Here is a 16,171-nt window from a genome sequence, read left to right as displayed (position 1 = left end):
GTATCTGGCTACTTCATTGTTAATTGTTGTAAGAGTTATCTCTATTCATTGGCAGAAACCGGTGTCAAGAGACCCTGTGTACAGAATGACAACATGTCCAGTTGAACAATGGGGCCATAGAAAGTCAGTGGACAACAAGAATGTGCCACATGAAAGGAAGTGAGAACTTCCTACGCTATGATCTCATTTCCTCCGTCTCCGGAGCAATGCTTTGTGGGAATTCTGGTGAGCTGGAGGCTGGTAACAGTCAGACTAGAAATGGGTCGGGTGGGCGGGAGGCTGCTTTCACGACAACGTGCTTTGGCGGGAGCGTGCGACTGGCCTGAAGCCTAGAATTGCATCACACTACACACTACACCCACAGTTATTCAGCTGTTGCTGTGTGTGTGTGGTTTGACCTCAATTTACACAAGTAAAAGCCCTTCCACTGCAGTAATAAGCTGCATTAACCCCTTTCAACCTGGCATCCCTATTTTGGGCATGTTATTATAGGCACAAATGTTCAAAGATTTAAAAAAATCACACCCTGTGTGAAGTGGGCGGTGTCTTGCTAGCTAATCACAATACTGAATGGAGTCAACCAATCATGTACAAAAGATAAATACATTTATTGAAACACTCTTTATGATGGACGAAACCATAACTTGAAAAAAACAAAGTTTGGTTTTTTTCAAGTTATGGTTACTTATATAGGGCTATGCACATGTGTCATGTGACACTGGCCAATCACAGTCCTGAATAGACTGTGATTGGCCAATCACAGCGCAGGATAATTGTACAAATTTCCTGGGCCCAGATCACAGCGCAGGAAAATGTACATTTTTCCAAATCTCACTTATAGGGGCGGTTTCACCGCCCAAAAAAATCACACCCAGTGTGAAGTGGGCGGTGTGGTCATCACAGTGGTCATCACAGTGATGGAAGCTCACTTAATTTTTTGTTTGTTTTTTTAAGTGCATAGTCCTATTTATAGGTTATCAATTTCATCATGTGTCTCGCTAGCCAATCACAGTGCTGAATAGAGTCAGCCAATAGAGTCAGCCAATCACAGTACAGCTAGGGGTGTACTAATGCTAGGGGTGTACTAATTATGAGCCAATCACAGTACAGCGAAGGGTGTACTAATGAGGTGTCCCAACCCCACTTATAGGGGCGGCTACACCGCCCAAAAAACGTTTTCTTTTACAAAGTAGCAGATCTATCATATCCCAATGCATCGTGATTGTGGGCTAATTACGCTATTTGTTGTACGACAAAGTATATAGGGCGTGGTGTTAAGTGGTTAAGGCTCACTATAGCAGTGGTTCTCAATTGGTGTGCCAAGGCAGAAGGCACACTGGTATGGCATGAGCCAAGTGCAGGTGTGCCTGGGGATTTTGTGACAACCACCCATTAGTATTGCAATTACACAAAAACTATACAAAAAGTTGTGAATTATAAAAAAAATGACTACATAAGTAATTATTATTATTATTACTGTTGTACGTCCCACACAGATGTGCATACATGTGCTCACTCATAGAAACATGTAATAGATAGATACCTTTATTTCAAGAAATCAAGTACAAACTGTACACACATTTACAGAAATCATTCCAGCTATCATCGTTCCATCCATCCATCCATCCATCCACATACACATCAGAAGAACATATACGTAAAATATTGTTCCATCTACTCTTACCTTGTCAGCAAAGTTCCTCCATTCCCTGGCTGTGTCCTCCAGCGCCCTCTCCTGGGCACGGGCAACACTGTGGAGCCGACTCCAGCGTTGCCATAGAGACGACACAGAGTGGCTGGTGACAGCTTTGCTGGACTCAGAGCTGATCTGATCTAGTTCTGTTGTCTTCTCTCTCAGGGATGTCAGGGGTTGCTCCAATGCATCAATCTGAGTCACCAGGGACTACAGCAGGAGAAAGAGATAAAAACTAAATGTAGACAGTGAAATATGGTAAATAACTCATTTATAGATTTCATCTGGTGGGCTGTCTAGTGTCTACTGTCAAGACACTTAAAATAGTTGAATTAATAATAATTCAATAATTCAATAACAATGACTCATTTCTAATGCCGACAGATAAAACAAACTGATAACTACATGTCCTACATGTACTGTGCCTTTCCAGAGCATAGCTATTGTACATTTAATGAAAGATCTATAAGTAATGACACATGCAATGTCCTACTGTACCTTGTATCTCTGACGCTTGTCCTCTGCCTCCAGGCTATTGGCTGCTTTGGCTGTGTTGAAAATGGCCATCCCTCTTTCTGCTTTGTTCATTTGTTCAATCAGTGTCTCTCTCTCATTTTGGAAGCAGCTCCATTGAGAACTACAGCTAGAAAGAAAGTCATGCAAATTGCAGTTTACCGTACTATTACTAATAAAAAAAAGCATTGAAAAGGTATAACACAAACGCACACACACGCGCACACACACACACACACACACACACACACACACACACACACACACACACACACACACACACACACACACACACACACACACACACACACCTCTGCAGCGCCTCTCTGTGCTCATGTAGTTGCCGTTTGAGCTCTGAAGTTTTCAGCTGCATTGCCTCAATTCTTTGTGTTAGTTCATTCTTCACGCCTGGTTCCACAAAGTTCTCCAGCTGAGTAGCCAAGGACCCCAGCTCCTCTAAAGCAGTTTTGAAGACTCGTTCCTGGGCTAAGATCTCCTCCAGCTCTGTGAGGCTCTCCGTCAGGTTCTCCAGCTCTACTCCCTGGCTGGCCATCTGGAGGAAAGCCCCAGCACAGTCCAGCCATTTCTGGGCAGACTGCTGGGATGTATGGTGCCTCTCGACTAAGGAAAGGGCTTGAATCACAGCCAGCTGGGAAATGGAAAGATCGGCGTCAAATAAAGACGTATTCATATCACATTGTGTTCTGAATATTTTACTTAAATCCATTGAGCTGAGCAGGTGTCCTTTATTTCAAATTATGTAAATGTCTTGTTGGAAGGACGCTCTTAATTGTATGCTCTCTACTTTACAAAATATCCCCTCAAAGTCCCCTCAAGGAAGAGAATGAAACGAATGAATAGTAACCTCTCTGTCTCTCTATAAAAGCATGGCAATATGCTACAATGTGAGCGTCATACTTGAATTCTACTTCCCCTTTTATTCAACATGAATCTTCTGGGATCTACTCAACTGCTTTAAATTGCTACAATTCTTTTTTAAATTAAGCATCACTTATCGCTTACTTATTTAAACTTTGTAGCATCTCTAAAATGGGCAAATGTTTCGGTTTGGTTGCCCTTAGCTTATAAATATTGATACAAGAGGGAATAGGGAATGGGGAAATTATTCAGCAGGTTAAAGTCATGAATAATGGATTAAATTCATGAGCTTTAATAACTTTCCCATCACTTTGGATGTTTTATATCATCTACGTGTTTAATAAAAAGTACAATTAATGAACATTTAATCTATTAAGAGCATAGGACACACTCACCTGTTTAGTGTTAATTGATTGCTGAACGTCAGTTCCCAGCTGGGTCAGCTCCTGCAGTTTCTCCTCTACATGGGTTGGCACTGCCACTTTTCTACTGCTATATCTCTGCTTCTCTCTACAACCCAAAGCATCTGCCACCCTCAGTATGCACTGCACTTCCTCATATACAATCTTCATTCTCCTCACTTCCTCTTGCACCTTCTCAAGTTTGACCTCTGACAGGGTCAAAGTCTCCCCCAGGTTGTCCTTCATATTCCCCCACCACTGAAACATTTTCTCAACCTCAGTCTTGAAATCCTCATTCTTTCTGACATGCCGTTCACTTTCTCTGATACAGCTTCCCACTTCCGACCGCAAAGATTGCAATGCTTCCTGCCGCGTGGTCAGTTCCTGGATGGCAGCTGGGTCAATGTTCAGACCGAGGCCTTCAGTTTTTCGTTTACATTCTTCTACTTGTGAGCTTATACTCTCCAGACATTTAAGTAGTAAATAAAGACCTGTCACTTTATCTGTGACACTCAAGCTAGGCTTTGACTTGAGTCCTACTAGCTTCTCTTTCACAGTCTTTAACTCTGACCCCAGCTTGGTTGTCACCTCGCCGTACTCAACCAACGTTTTCAAGGAATTGTCAAAGCATTCAATTTTTCCATCAATTTTCCTTTTAAGGCTGTTGTGGAGGCAGACCAACTGTAAAGTCTCTTCAGCTCTGCATTGTTGGCCCCTACTAAGAAACCCCTCATTTTTTCCCTTGAGTTCTCTCACGGCAGGGCTAAGGTGGGACAGGCTTCCATTTAAATTTCTGTATTCGTTATTTAGATGAACAGCCTCCTCTTCACTAACACCGATAGTCTTCTGCTCCAGATTGTCACACTGCTCCTGTAGCTCCTCCAGTGCATTACGAGTGATTTCAAAGAAAGTGCTGAACTCTTTTCTCTCCAGGATTACCTGCTGGACTCTGTCTCTCTTCTCTTTGGCTAGAGCCAATATGGTGTTGTACTGCTGAGGCAGGGCATTGAGCCTCTCATCCAGGTAGCAGTGGTCGATCTCGTTCAGAGTCGGGAGGATCTCCTGACCAATTCTTTGGACGATGAGTAGGAGGTTCTCGTATTCTGAAGCTTGCTCCAGAACATTTTGGTACTTGGACAACTGTGTTTGTAATTCTGAATCATCCTCAGTGTTGGTTAAATCGATTTCAGAGAAGGTAACAGCGTCTGCCCGTCTCAGCCAATGGCACGTCTTGTCCAGGTCGACTTGGAAGTACTTCCTGGAGGTCAAGGCTTTGTTTAAGTCAGTCAGACGCCGGGTGGTTCTCTGAAGAGCCATCTCAAAGGCTGCCTGCAGCTCTTCCAGTCTAGCCAGGGTCTCTGCTCTCTCTTTGTCAGAGGCATCTCTCTCCAGCTCTCGTCCCTGTGCCCACAGAGATGCCAGCTCCCCTTGGTATGCCCGTAGGCCACTCTGGACACCGCGACAAGAAGCAACCTGCTTAGTCAGGTCTTCAGGGAGAAGTGCTATGTGGTCGTCTACTAGAGCCTTCCTCTCCTGCTCCTGAACCCAGGTCAGCGCCCTTCCCAGGCCGTGAAGGAACTGTGTTCTCTCTGTGAAGGCCTAGAGAACAATAAAAGTATCACACATGTTACCAACCTATAATAGATAACAATAGATGCGTCGATGCGTGCAACATAGACCTTCATCGTGTATAAACATAGAGTATATTATTTTTCATTTGTTTCCAAGCATGAAAACAGTGAAAGTTCCGAGCATGCATCAAAGTCTTTCTACCTTACTGAGGTACTTCCTCCTTTGAGTCACTCTGGACCCCAGGGCCTCCACCTCAGTCTGGGCCTGTTCAACCAGCTCCTGCAGGCACCTCTTCTCACTCAGCCCCAGCCTAGAGGCCACCGCCTGGGCCTCGCTCACCGCCTGGCCCAGCAGATGCTGCCTCGCCTCCAGCTCCACGCACACACTCAAGTGGTCGAACAGGAAGCTCTGGGCCAGGTCTGGAGGAGGGCTTGTTTTCAGGGCAGAGGTAAAGGCAGGACGCTGCTCCTCCACCCACTCCCGGGCGTCCCTCAGCTGGTTCTCCACCCGCGCCAGGTCCTCCAGGGTCTGAGCGGAGTCCTGGATCTTCTGCTGAATAAGGCCGTCCAACTGCGCCCAGCGCTGCTCCAAGTGCCCCACCTGGAAGATAGAAAGGCAAACACAAATCTGTCTTTGTACTGTGTGACTGACTACTATCACGTCAAAGGCTAGTGGAAGTAGAAATAAACAGGTGCTCAGCGGAGATCCTGGGATAGTACTATCCTTCCTATTATATTAAAATTGGCTAATGGGAGGACCACCGGCGAACCACTACATCATGCTCATGTCACTATGACTGAGGCCGATTCTATAAACGCCTTCTAAATCCTGACCTAAGTTTTCTGAAAAACGTCAGATTTTAATTCTAAATTAAATTAAATTTACAATGTTGCTATATATACTGTATATAGCAACTGCTAATGTTACAAAAAGGTGCTCCTGGATTGAAAGGTATAACAACGAATACAGTAGGTGCTCCAGGTCTAAATGGGTTAAAACATGGCTAGTTCAAGCTATAAATTGTCAACATGTTTCAACTAAACATGGGTTTTCATCAGGACAGAGTGCAATATAGTTGAAGAGCGGAGTCCCACCTGTTGCTTGACCAGCTCTTTGTCCAGCAGGCTGAGTCGGGGCAGGACAGCCTGTCGCTGGTCCCTCAGCTCCTCTAGGGTTCCTCTCTGCTCCTCAAGGTCACTGGATAGCTTCCTCAGAGCCTCTAGATGCTCACTGGTACTCTCTGTGTCTGCCCTGGTTACACATACATACAGGATATCAGGCTTACTACATCCACTTTATTTGCAAAATAAATAACATTTTATTTTCGATCAATTTTGACAAATTGACAAATAATTAGTACTATTACTTTTGGCACTTTAAGTATACTTTGATGCCAATACTTTTGTACTTCTACTCAAATAACATTTTGAATACCGAGTTCTTCTTCCACTACTGTAGATAGATCTGTACCTGGCTAAGTAGTCCCACTCCCTGGACACTTGGTGGAAGAGCTCCTCCACTGCAGCCACGCTCTCCTGGTACTCCCCACTCCTCTGCATGTCCTCCCCCCGCTGAGCCTCCAGCTCCTCAGCCCTCTGGCCCAGCTCCATCCAGCTCCTCCTCAGACCTCTTATGTCCTCCAGGGCAGCGGAGTCCTGGCCCTCTGTCAGCCCAGCAACAGCATTGTTCAGCTGGGCTATCTCAGACTGCCGGTCCCTGACCTGCTGAAGGAACTCCTGTAGGACAGAGAGCACAGAATGATGAGAGAAGTATGTAGGCTTCATACTGTAGGCTACAGTATATGTTAGCTTTTAAGAATATATACAGTAATACATACATTATAGAATAAGAATAAGAATTACATATACACACACAATACTAATATACTGTACTGTACTCGGGAACGATGCAAGATTTTGTGCAGTTATAGTAAGTTGAATATTATTTTGTATTAATTAAATAAATGTACTTAATAATTAAAACCCATAATAAAGTATTTTAATTGAACTTTTTTTCATAATTAATTTGAATAATAATTTATTCCATACTCTCACACAATTTAGTTGATTTGTCTGTTAATCTTGCACACAATTCTTGTAAAAACTCATAGGACTCATAGTACCTGTGCCTTGTCCAGCTGGTTCTGAGCGATCTTGGGCTCCAGTTCTGCAGGTCTCCTGGTGAGGTTCTGGAGCTGCTGTTCTGTCTCTCTCAGCTGGGCGTCCAGATCAGCCTTCTGCTCCTCCACGTCCCTCCAGCTGTCCGCCACCTCCTCACACACCAACATGCGCTCCTCAATCTATGCAGGAAAAATAATAAGACAAATACAATTGGATAACATTATGCAATAAAAACTGTTAACCAATGTCTTATTCTAAATGATTTAGTACTTGTGTTGTGCATTTTGTTTATGGGTTGACATTAAAATTCTAAATAGTTTTGTCAATGATGTGGAATAACTGAATAAGATGATACAATAGATGATTAATTAATTAAAAGGTAGCAGCACTAATTTCACAGTAAATCTTTGGAAGGTCTGCATTTATCAGGTATTCCACCTGATAAATGTATTGCACACAGCGTGTGAAGCGACAACCACCTTGGTCATTATTACGTACAATTTTGACAGATGAACATGGACGACAAACCATTGTGTTATCCATTATTTGTAAGTTTATACATGTTCCACTGTTTTGGACAAAACACTGAGTAGCCAATAAGCCTGTCACTGAAATGTGGACAGACTTATTGGCGTTCACGTTTGTGTTATTTCAGGGGCTTTAGGAGTCGTTGTATTGAACTAACCTGTAATTTGACCTGCTGTATAGCGGCTGCGGTCTCTCTCACCCTGGCCTCCGACAGGTCACAGGCTGAACACACAAGCTGGAGGTAGGTACTGGCCTGCTCCTGTAGAGCTCTTTCATGCTTCACCTTACAGCACACAACACATGCACAGTACACAGGGTTTGATTTGCTGGGGGGGATGGGGGGGAGTCATTCATTTTTATCACCAGTAGGGAGGGATGTGTCTTATCACTGCTTCAGCTCATACTGAATTAAATACATGCATTTCCTTTTGGTAGACTTTTGTAGGGCTTAATTTGTTAATAAAATTAGTTTTTACAAAATTAATACTACATCTGCATCAATAAAAGCATTAACGATGATAGACTAAACGTATGACGGCCATTTCAACTAATAGGTTCTTTATTCAGTATCTATCATACACTGTGCTACGGTAATGGTGCCTAGCAACAGAAACAACAAGCACAGCACATGCATTCATTCACATACTGTACATTGGGTAATTCATTAGCAATAGTTTTTTGTCTGATTATATCCTCCTCATCAACAGTTCAGTTATTTATATTACATGTGCGATGTCTGGTCATCAATTGCACATACTGTATACCACTGTACCCAAATTGTACTAGTCCAAAGGGACAAAACTGCTTTTCCTACTGTTGCCTAATTATGCACACCTTTCAAACACATACAGTACAATCATGCAGATGCACCCTAAAAGCAGCAGTTATCAAAGTACAGATGATGCATAGCTTTTATATTGTTCAGATGATACAATCAGGCTTATATTTTCCATAAGAAACAAGATCATTCAAATAATTGTCTAAGATACCTGCTGTAGCGCCCCCTCCAGGCTGAGAGGTAGATGTGCAGGAGGCTCAGGATCATCTGAGACCGAGGTCAGCCAGGTCTGACACTGCTGCAGAGTGTCCTGTAGACTCACATGTCTCTGTAACTCCCGGTCTAGACTCTGGTACACCTACCAGGGACAGATGGGAGGAAATTGCGCACATTAATCACTAATCACACCATAAATGTTTTGTCTGCCTTTTAGCAAAAATAACGTGGATTTTCATGAAAATTGGATGGAATGAACTGCTGAGGTTTAATGTGTTGGACTCCTTGTGCAAAATGTGATCATGTTTACTCCTATGCCTTCTGTGACATCATAGTTTGTTCACTTTGCATAAGAAAGCAAAATCAGCAATACCGTTTTTATTTTCTTTGTTGGGGCTTTTCTGCCTTTAATGATATTAGTATTACAGTGAAAATAGGACAGGAAACAGGGAGAGAGAGATTGGGGAGTGACACGCAGAAAATGTGACACGCTGTCAGGCTTAGAGCCTGGCATTAGAGCCTATGTGGTATGAAACTGGACCGCTAGGCCAGCAGGCACCCCCCAGTTTTTCTTTTAAAAGCAGTATATCATAGCAGTATATCATAGACCGGCGCCCTGTCCAGTGTTAAAAAAGAAAAAATAATAAATAATTGTATTATAAACAAAACGAGGAGACAGAAATGGCACGGCAGGAATAGCAAATATAAGAATAGAACTAAGGAAAAAAAGCAGGTGCGCTTCCTCTGGATGCCTTTTTTGTTTAGGTGCTCAGCTATAAATATAACTTGAATCAAATACCACCAAAGTAGAAAAAGCGGCACTCCAAAATAAAGGATGCAAGACTGGCTCAGATACACAGCCTTACTCAGAGCAGATTTAAAAATAAGTAATCTAATAATAATAATCTAATAAGAATAGAACTGTCAGGGTGAGTGCAAAACAGGACCCAAAAGCAGGCAACAGGAGACTGAACAGTTCAACTGAAAAAGGTAATCCTTAAACAGGGCAGTAAATATCACAGCACTGATGCAGAAATGATATATGGATTTTTTTGCCAGCATGGAATATCCAGTTGAAATCATGTTTCTGCAACAAACATTGACATTTGTTGCATTTGTGGCACCTCTTTGGGTCTAAGTGAAATAGCTTTTGGCTCTGCGTGGCAACTCAGTGTGTGATTCAAATGATTTTGACATTCTTTGTAAAATAGGCCCCTAACGCCAAATTATGAAGGCAATAACAGCCAATCGGAATGGACAATACATGAATGATACATGTTTGATACATGTTTATCACATGACTGTGTTTTGAAGAACATGCAAAATGGTAGGTAGAAATGGGAGTGGCCTACTGTATATGGGGAGCTGGGTTATTATCCAAGGAACTACAGGGAAAAATACATTTTGTACAACCTATGGTTCAAGAGCTTTAGGCCAAACAATTAAATAACCTGGTATAGTGCCACAATGAGGCCGATTTGAAAGATGTGGGGTGTTTTCCTTGGCCTACTGGAAATGTGCACAAAATGTTAGACAGACAGACACAAAAAACAGGGCCGAAAATATAATCTCCTTCTGGCCTTCTGCACACAATCAAAATCAAATGAAAAGTATTCATTACAACATTCCAGTGAATAAAGAAATCCCCCTTTGATGTCATTAGACAATACAACCCTGACAAGTAAACCGTTATGCAAAGCTGTATTTGACAGGTGTTGAATGTGGGGGCGTCAGCCGTCAATGCCCACCAGGGGAGAAAGAAACAGCAGGGTCTGATTGACAGTGTTAATATGAGAGCCCAAGGGGGGGTGCACGGTCAGTAACAGATATGTGTTGGCAAACAGCCCGACGAAGTTGGCAGAGGGTAGGAGGTTGGCAGGGTGGCCAGGAGACCGCAGGATATTAGAGCTGGGCTTAACTGGGACTGATTTGGCAGTCAGTGCAGGACTGGAAGCGGAGTTGTAGATCTGGCAGCATTGTATTGATACTGTAAGTATGGCTGGATCACACGCCAGTTGCCAGATTGGCTGTGAGTGGTTTTGGTGATGGTGGCGGTGGAGGAAGTGGTGTGTTTATAGGTGAGCTACAATGACAGAGGAGAGGAGAGGAGGAGAGCTTGCCAAAATGACAGAGTGGCACTGGATTAGGGGGCTTGCCAGCTCTACTGAATAGTGGTGTGTGACCACTTTTGGCTGAGGCATGAAAAAACGGAGTTGACAGGGGACGTTCTGGAGATTAATATGGTGAGGCGGAGAGAGTGGTTTTGGCTGGTACTCGTGGCTGTGTATGGCTGTTGTGGCACTGCGCTTGGCAGCCTTAATTGGTTGTGCCCTCTACACTGGCAGCGAAGGGCTGTCTTGAGAGAAGGGTTTAGGTGTCAGAATGGGTTAGGATTAAGTGGATACCTAGGCTGGTGGAATATTAACTGCATGAATATGTAGTGTGTGTGTGTGTGTGTGTGTGTGTGTGTGTGTGTGTGTGTGTGTGTGTGTGTGTGTGTGTGTGTGTGTGTGTGTGTGTGTATGTGTGTGCACATACACACACGCAATCGCAGGTGCTTGCAGGGATACACGTGTTCCTGTTTGCATGCATGTGCATGCATTATATGAGTGTGTGTGTGTTGTGTGTGTGTGTGTGTGTGTGTGCACGCGCCTATGCAACTGCATATCTTTTTTTAAAGATATTTTTCGGGCTTTTTCTAGCTTTATTGATTGTTACAGTAGAATGACAGGAAATGGGGAGAGAGATATGGGGAGTGACACGCAGCAAATGTCGTCGGGATCGGGAGTCAAACCTGCGACGCGCTGTCAGGCGGCATTAGCAGCCTAGGTGCCCAGACGGCTACACCAGCCGTCCGGGCCATGCGACTGCATATTGAGTCTGAGTGTATATGTAAAATCGCTTCATTAGCAAATCCAAAAGTTCATCGAGTCATTCACTATTACTCCATTGTCTCGTCCTCACTACTCACTCTTTGTGCTGTGCTGCAGATGGCAGAGTAGCTGTCTCTGGTGCCTTGCTGGTGAGCCTGGACCTGTTGTCTCAGCCTGGTCTGCACACGCTCACTGCAGCCTCCAACCAGGTCGTCTCCTCTCTCCCTGAGGCCGGACAAGCGATCCTCGAAGCTAGCTATTTCTTCCATGATGGCCTGGAAGGACAGAGGAGCCAAGAAGGCTAAAGGTTAGTGGGAGGGTAATGGGTTGCAGTATTAGTGGATGAGAGCTGGGAATCATCTCAGATTGACATCATACAATGGAATCAAGTGAGCCAGCATGGGTGACCTTGAAACTGAGTCAAATAAACACAGACAATAAAGAGTGAGAGAGAATGGTTGTCTATTAAGTACTTTTTAGATTTTGTAAAATCGACGAATAATTAAATACCACAGTAGCCTAGAGCAAATTATGAGTTTAAAGTAAATGTACTGGTGTGCTTTTAAGAAGAAAGTTCCAAACAGTAGTTCGGATATTCAAGCCCACGGTGACAATAGCATTAGTGAAGGGGGTGGTCACCTTGTGTGTGGCCAGCTGTTGAGTGGCGGCCTCCAAGCCACCGCCCACAGTGGGGTCAGGCGTCACCATCCTGCTGGACATCTGGAGGAGCCAGCGTTCCACTTCTTGAAGCTCACTGTGGTAGGCTTCCTGTTCCTTCACCTGGCCCTCCATATTCTCCACATGTACCTGGAGCAACACGCACGCATTGATTACTACAATGAAACACATACAGTAACTAACATTGGGTTGAGTCCAGTCTTTTGCATAATGTACATCACAATTGTGTCATGCCTAAAAATGTATTAGCTCTGTTTTGGGGGAATTTCATTATTTTTCCTACTTAGGCCTACTCTTATCACTCAGAGTCAGGCAAACTCGTGGATGCCTTCTGACTCAGGTGTGCTACATTCCTGGACGTCCGCTCCTCTCAAAATTAGGCAAATAGAGCATCTTAAAAGCTGTGGGTTTAATACTTTGCACTCATTAGCCTAACATTAACATTTCTTCTTAAAGAAAGTAAATTACAGTTTGTACTATAGTTTGTTATAAGCTTAAGTATCCCCTTACTTTTGAGAGGAGTTGCTACTGTACTTAATTCCATAGACAATCAGGGACTGAGCTAAGCTAGGATCATAACTAAGGGCCCTATTTCAGATTCTGTGAAAGTAGGAAAATAGTCAAATTGGCAAATTACTAACAAATATTCCTAAAAAAACTTTCTTTATTCCTTCTCCATGTCCTCAATCTACTGTATATTTCCTTCCATGATAAGTGACATCACTACGGGATCAAGGCCCTCATATTGTTCCATCTGACATTTCCTGCCTTATGATAAGTCATGTGAGCCAGGGTTCTTACCATGGCAGTACTACAGAGTTCAGTGTAATCGTTGTGCAGTCTGTTCATGTTATCTCTGATGGATGGGTAGTGGACCGAAGCCAGGAGAGCCTCTCCTTTCTCCACCACGGACCTTATCGCACCATCATGAGACTGAACCGTTTGAAGAAGAGCCTGAGGCATAAAGGACAAGAGGACCGACCCACAGACCGGTCACTATAATTGCATACAATACATACCCTGTATAATTCAATATAGTTTTCAGTTAATTAACTCCAACATGCAGTAATTTGATTAATTTCATATACTCCATACATCTATGATGAATTTGAGGTCTGGGCTAAAACAACTTAATGCTGAAGCATGTCACTGTAATTAATTGGTACCATGACCGCAATGCAATGCCTCTTACATAACACTATGCACTATAATACACCACTCCTTATTATTCCCTTTTACATACGGGTCAGATGTGGCGGTTGAGACGTTACACATTTTGTTGCTACAATACCTTGTACTTGGCCAGCTGGGCTCTCCTCTGGTACAGCTCAGCCTTGATCTCTGGTGGGCTGCTGAGCAGAGCCTTGGTCTCTACCAGCCACTGGGCCTGAGCCTTGTACCGGTCCTGGAACTCCTTGGCCAGCAGCACCGCCCGCTCCAGGGAGCTGTGCTCCTGCCTCAGCCCGCCAGCCAGCTCCTCCAGCTGGGCAAGCCGGGCCTCCACCTCGCCGCCTAATGCCTCGGCTCCGGCCTCCTCCAGGAAACCGGCTGCACGCTCCGCCTTCTCCCTCAGGGACTTCAGGAGGCCATGGCCCTGCTGCAGCTCAGCCTGGAGAGTCTATAGGTGGAAGACAGGACTCATAAATAGCCAACAGTACATTCACTGTGGATGCTGCTCTTAAGTCATCTCTGTCGCCTCACATCATACAGTATGACCTTGAATACTGTATGAACTCTCTACTGGTCACAAAAAGTCAACTATAATACTGAATTCTATTGAAGGAATTTGCAGTTCTGGGTTCTCTTAATTAGTGTGGTTGCCCTAACAGGGCAACCAGACTATAGTACTGGATGTTCTTTATTAATCCGGATAAACAATACTTCGGGCTGCTTCTCCTCCCACAGTTTTTATCCCCCAATGTCGTGCCATATGTCAAAATGACCGTCTTGACCTGGAATCGTGCGCTTGTATTTTGCTAAGAGATTGGTTAAATAGTTTAATTGATATTGATTTATTAGTGCATTAAATTTCCCCATCCGCTTTAATGGAAAAGTGAAAAAACTCAAATTCAAGTATTTTTTTCTCACAAACCGTAAGAGCTAGAGTTACCAGATTTGGAGGGGAGGTTCATAATTTAGTCCGAAATTATTGATAAAATAATTACACTAATCGGCCACATGGTGGCGCTATAACAGCCCCCTTTACGTTTTGGCCTATAACTCTTGAACCGTAGGTCGTAAAATCAAAATTTCTTTTCCCCTGGATTCATTGGGTCACGACGCATCTCCCTATATAGGCCACGCCCATTTGCGTCAGGATAGATTTTCCGCCATTTTGAATTTTCTTCAAAACACACTTTTTGCTCCTTTTCCTACAAATTTTGTCCAAATCTCACACAAATCGGTACAGGTCATCTTTGGACCCATGCGATAAATATATCCAAACGGCATTTTGATAGTCCTTACCGTTCGTCCGTAATTGGCTTCCAAAGTTAGTGGGAGGGGCCCGTTTTACCAAAAATGCCAAAAATCACAAACGAAACGTCCAATCGATCCCAAATTTGAATCACATGTCGAGGGTGGTTTACTCAACGAATCCCCAAAAGCATTTCCACTTTGACCCATAGGGGGCGCCACAACTGCGCAAAACGTAACCGTTTGATGCAAAAACATGGTTTTTGGGGGGATCACTCCTCTCAAATTGAAAAGCAGGTGATCTCAGGAGTGACATGACGATGTCATTGGCCCGCTACATTTGTGGGAGGGGCTTATTTATTTTAGTGGGAGGGGCCTATTTCTTCAAATCAAAACGCCATGTATCACGAACACAGGATCCAATCAGCACCAAATTCGAATGGCACGTCGCGCAGCCTCCGACGGTATTCCTCCAAGCATATTCCTCAAGTCCGGGCGGCGGCAACCTGCGACCGGCGTCGGCGCAACCACACTTTGCAATTTCCCAGAATTGCGACGCGTCTAGTTTTATTATAGAGGTGACGTAGTTACACAGCACCTGCCACATGACGTTCCACTCTAGATATCCACCAACATGAAAGAATTGTTTCTGTGCTTCATGTTCAACATTATGAGACACAGCTGTTTCGATTAGGAGATCTACAGTACATTGCAAGCAAAGCAACATCCACTCCTTTTTTCCTTCACCTCCGGCGCTGCCACGGCCACCTGAGGCCACCCTCACAGTGAGTTTAGCAGGCTTTGCACTCCAAAAGGAAGGCTTTGAACCCATCAGGCAGGCTTACACCTGCATGCCGGAACCTCAATGAGACAGCAGAGGACACCGTGTGACCAGCGTGTGGAGAGAGCCACAGTGAATAATATGAAAGGAGGGCCCAATTATAAGGACCCTTAACAGGCAGCAGCAGCGGTTTCCAGGGCAACCAAAACACACACATACGTGTGCACACACACACACACGCTCACACACACTAGAGTCTATGGGATACCATCAAGCTTTCATCATCAGGCTATTACTGCCATAGCAAAGAGGACCTATATACCTAAACAACAGGTCTTCAGCTATTGCTGTTGATAAAGCAATAACAAGATCTGTGTCCCTCTACGCACGTTCATTTCTCCTGTTTCAACTGACGTTTACAGGCATGTTCAGCATGTCTCACCATAACACCACCAATGTGCCTGTATTACCGCTGTAATGAGACAATCAGTGTTTCAATTTCATACCAAATTGTGTTCATAAGTGAGCTATAAAGCCGCCAGGTACATCCCTCGGTGAGATTACTGGCTCTCTGTTTTGGAATACCTATTAGTGTTAGGGCATTCTGATAAATAAAGAAATTATGAAACTCACTAATATATTGTTCAAGGTAACAGTCGGCAAGTACTTAGTAGTAAGTACCTATCGAACAACAACTTGAAGAACGCTCTAAATGGTTCTTTAC

The 16,171-nt window shown here is 43.9% G+C and overlaps 1 protein-coding gene across 1 annotated transcript in view; it reads right to left on the bottom strand.

Moving 5' to 3' along the window:
- Positions 1 to 16,171, bottom strand: part of syne1a (spectrin repeat containing, nuclear envelope 1a) — a gene marked incomplete at its 5' end in the record, with an annotated part of 171,551 nt that overhangs the window by 69,512 nt on the left and 85,868 nt on the right. The window contains 14 exon segments of the mRNA XM_080452284.1: positions 1,685 to 1,903; positions 2,192 to 2,336; positions 2,518 to 2,855; positions 3,481 to 5,085; positions 5,260 to 5,658; positions 6,153 to 6,309; positions 6,529 to 6,794; positions 7,181 to 7,357; positions 7,864 to 7,989; positions 8,696 to 8,842; positions 11,672 to 11,848; positions 12,213 to 12,380; positions 13,053 to 13,205; positions 13,543 to 13,869. Coding sequence (XP_080308410.1) covers positions 1,685 to 1,903; positions 2,192 to 2,336; positions 2,518 to 2,855; positions 3,481 to 5,085; positions 5,260 to 5,658; positions 6,153 to 6,309; positions 6,529 to 6,794; positions 7,181 to 7,357; positions 7,864 to 7,989; positions 8,696 to 8,842; positions 11,672 to 11,848; positions 12,213 to 12,380; positions 13,053 to 13,205; positions 13,543 to 13,869 — 4,404 coding nt within the window.

The sequence above is a fragment of the Gymnoscopelus braueri genome, assembly GCF_963280865.1.
Source record: "Gymnoscopelus braueri genome assembly, chromosome: 16".
NCBI classification, from domain to species: domain Eukaryota; kingdom Metazoa; phylum Chordata; class Actinopteri; order Myctophiformes; family Myctophidae; genus Gymnoscopelus; species Gymnoscopelus braueri.
Note: the sequence above shows the minus strand (reverse complement) of the source record. Positions and strands in the feature narration are given on the sequence as shown.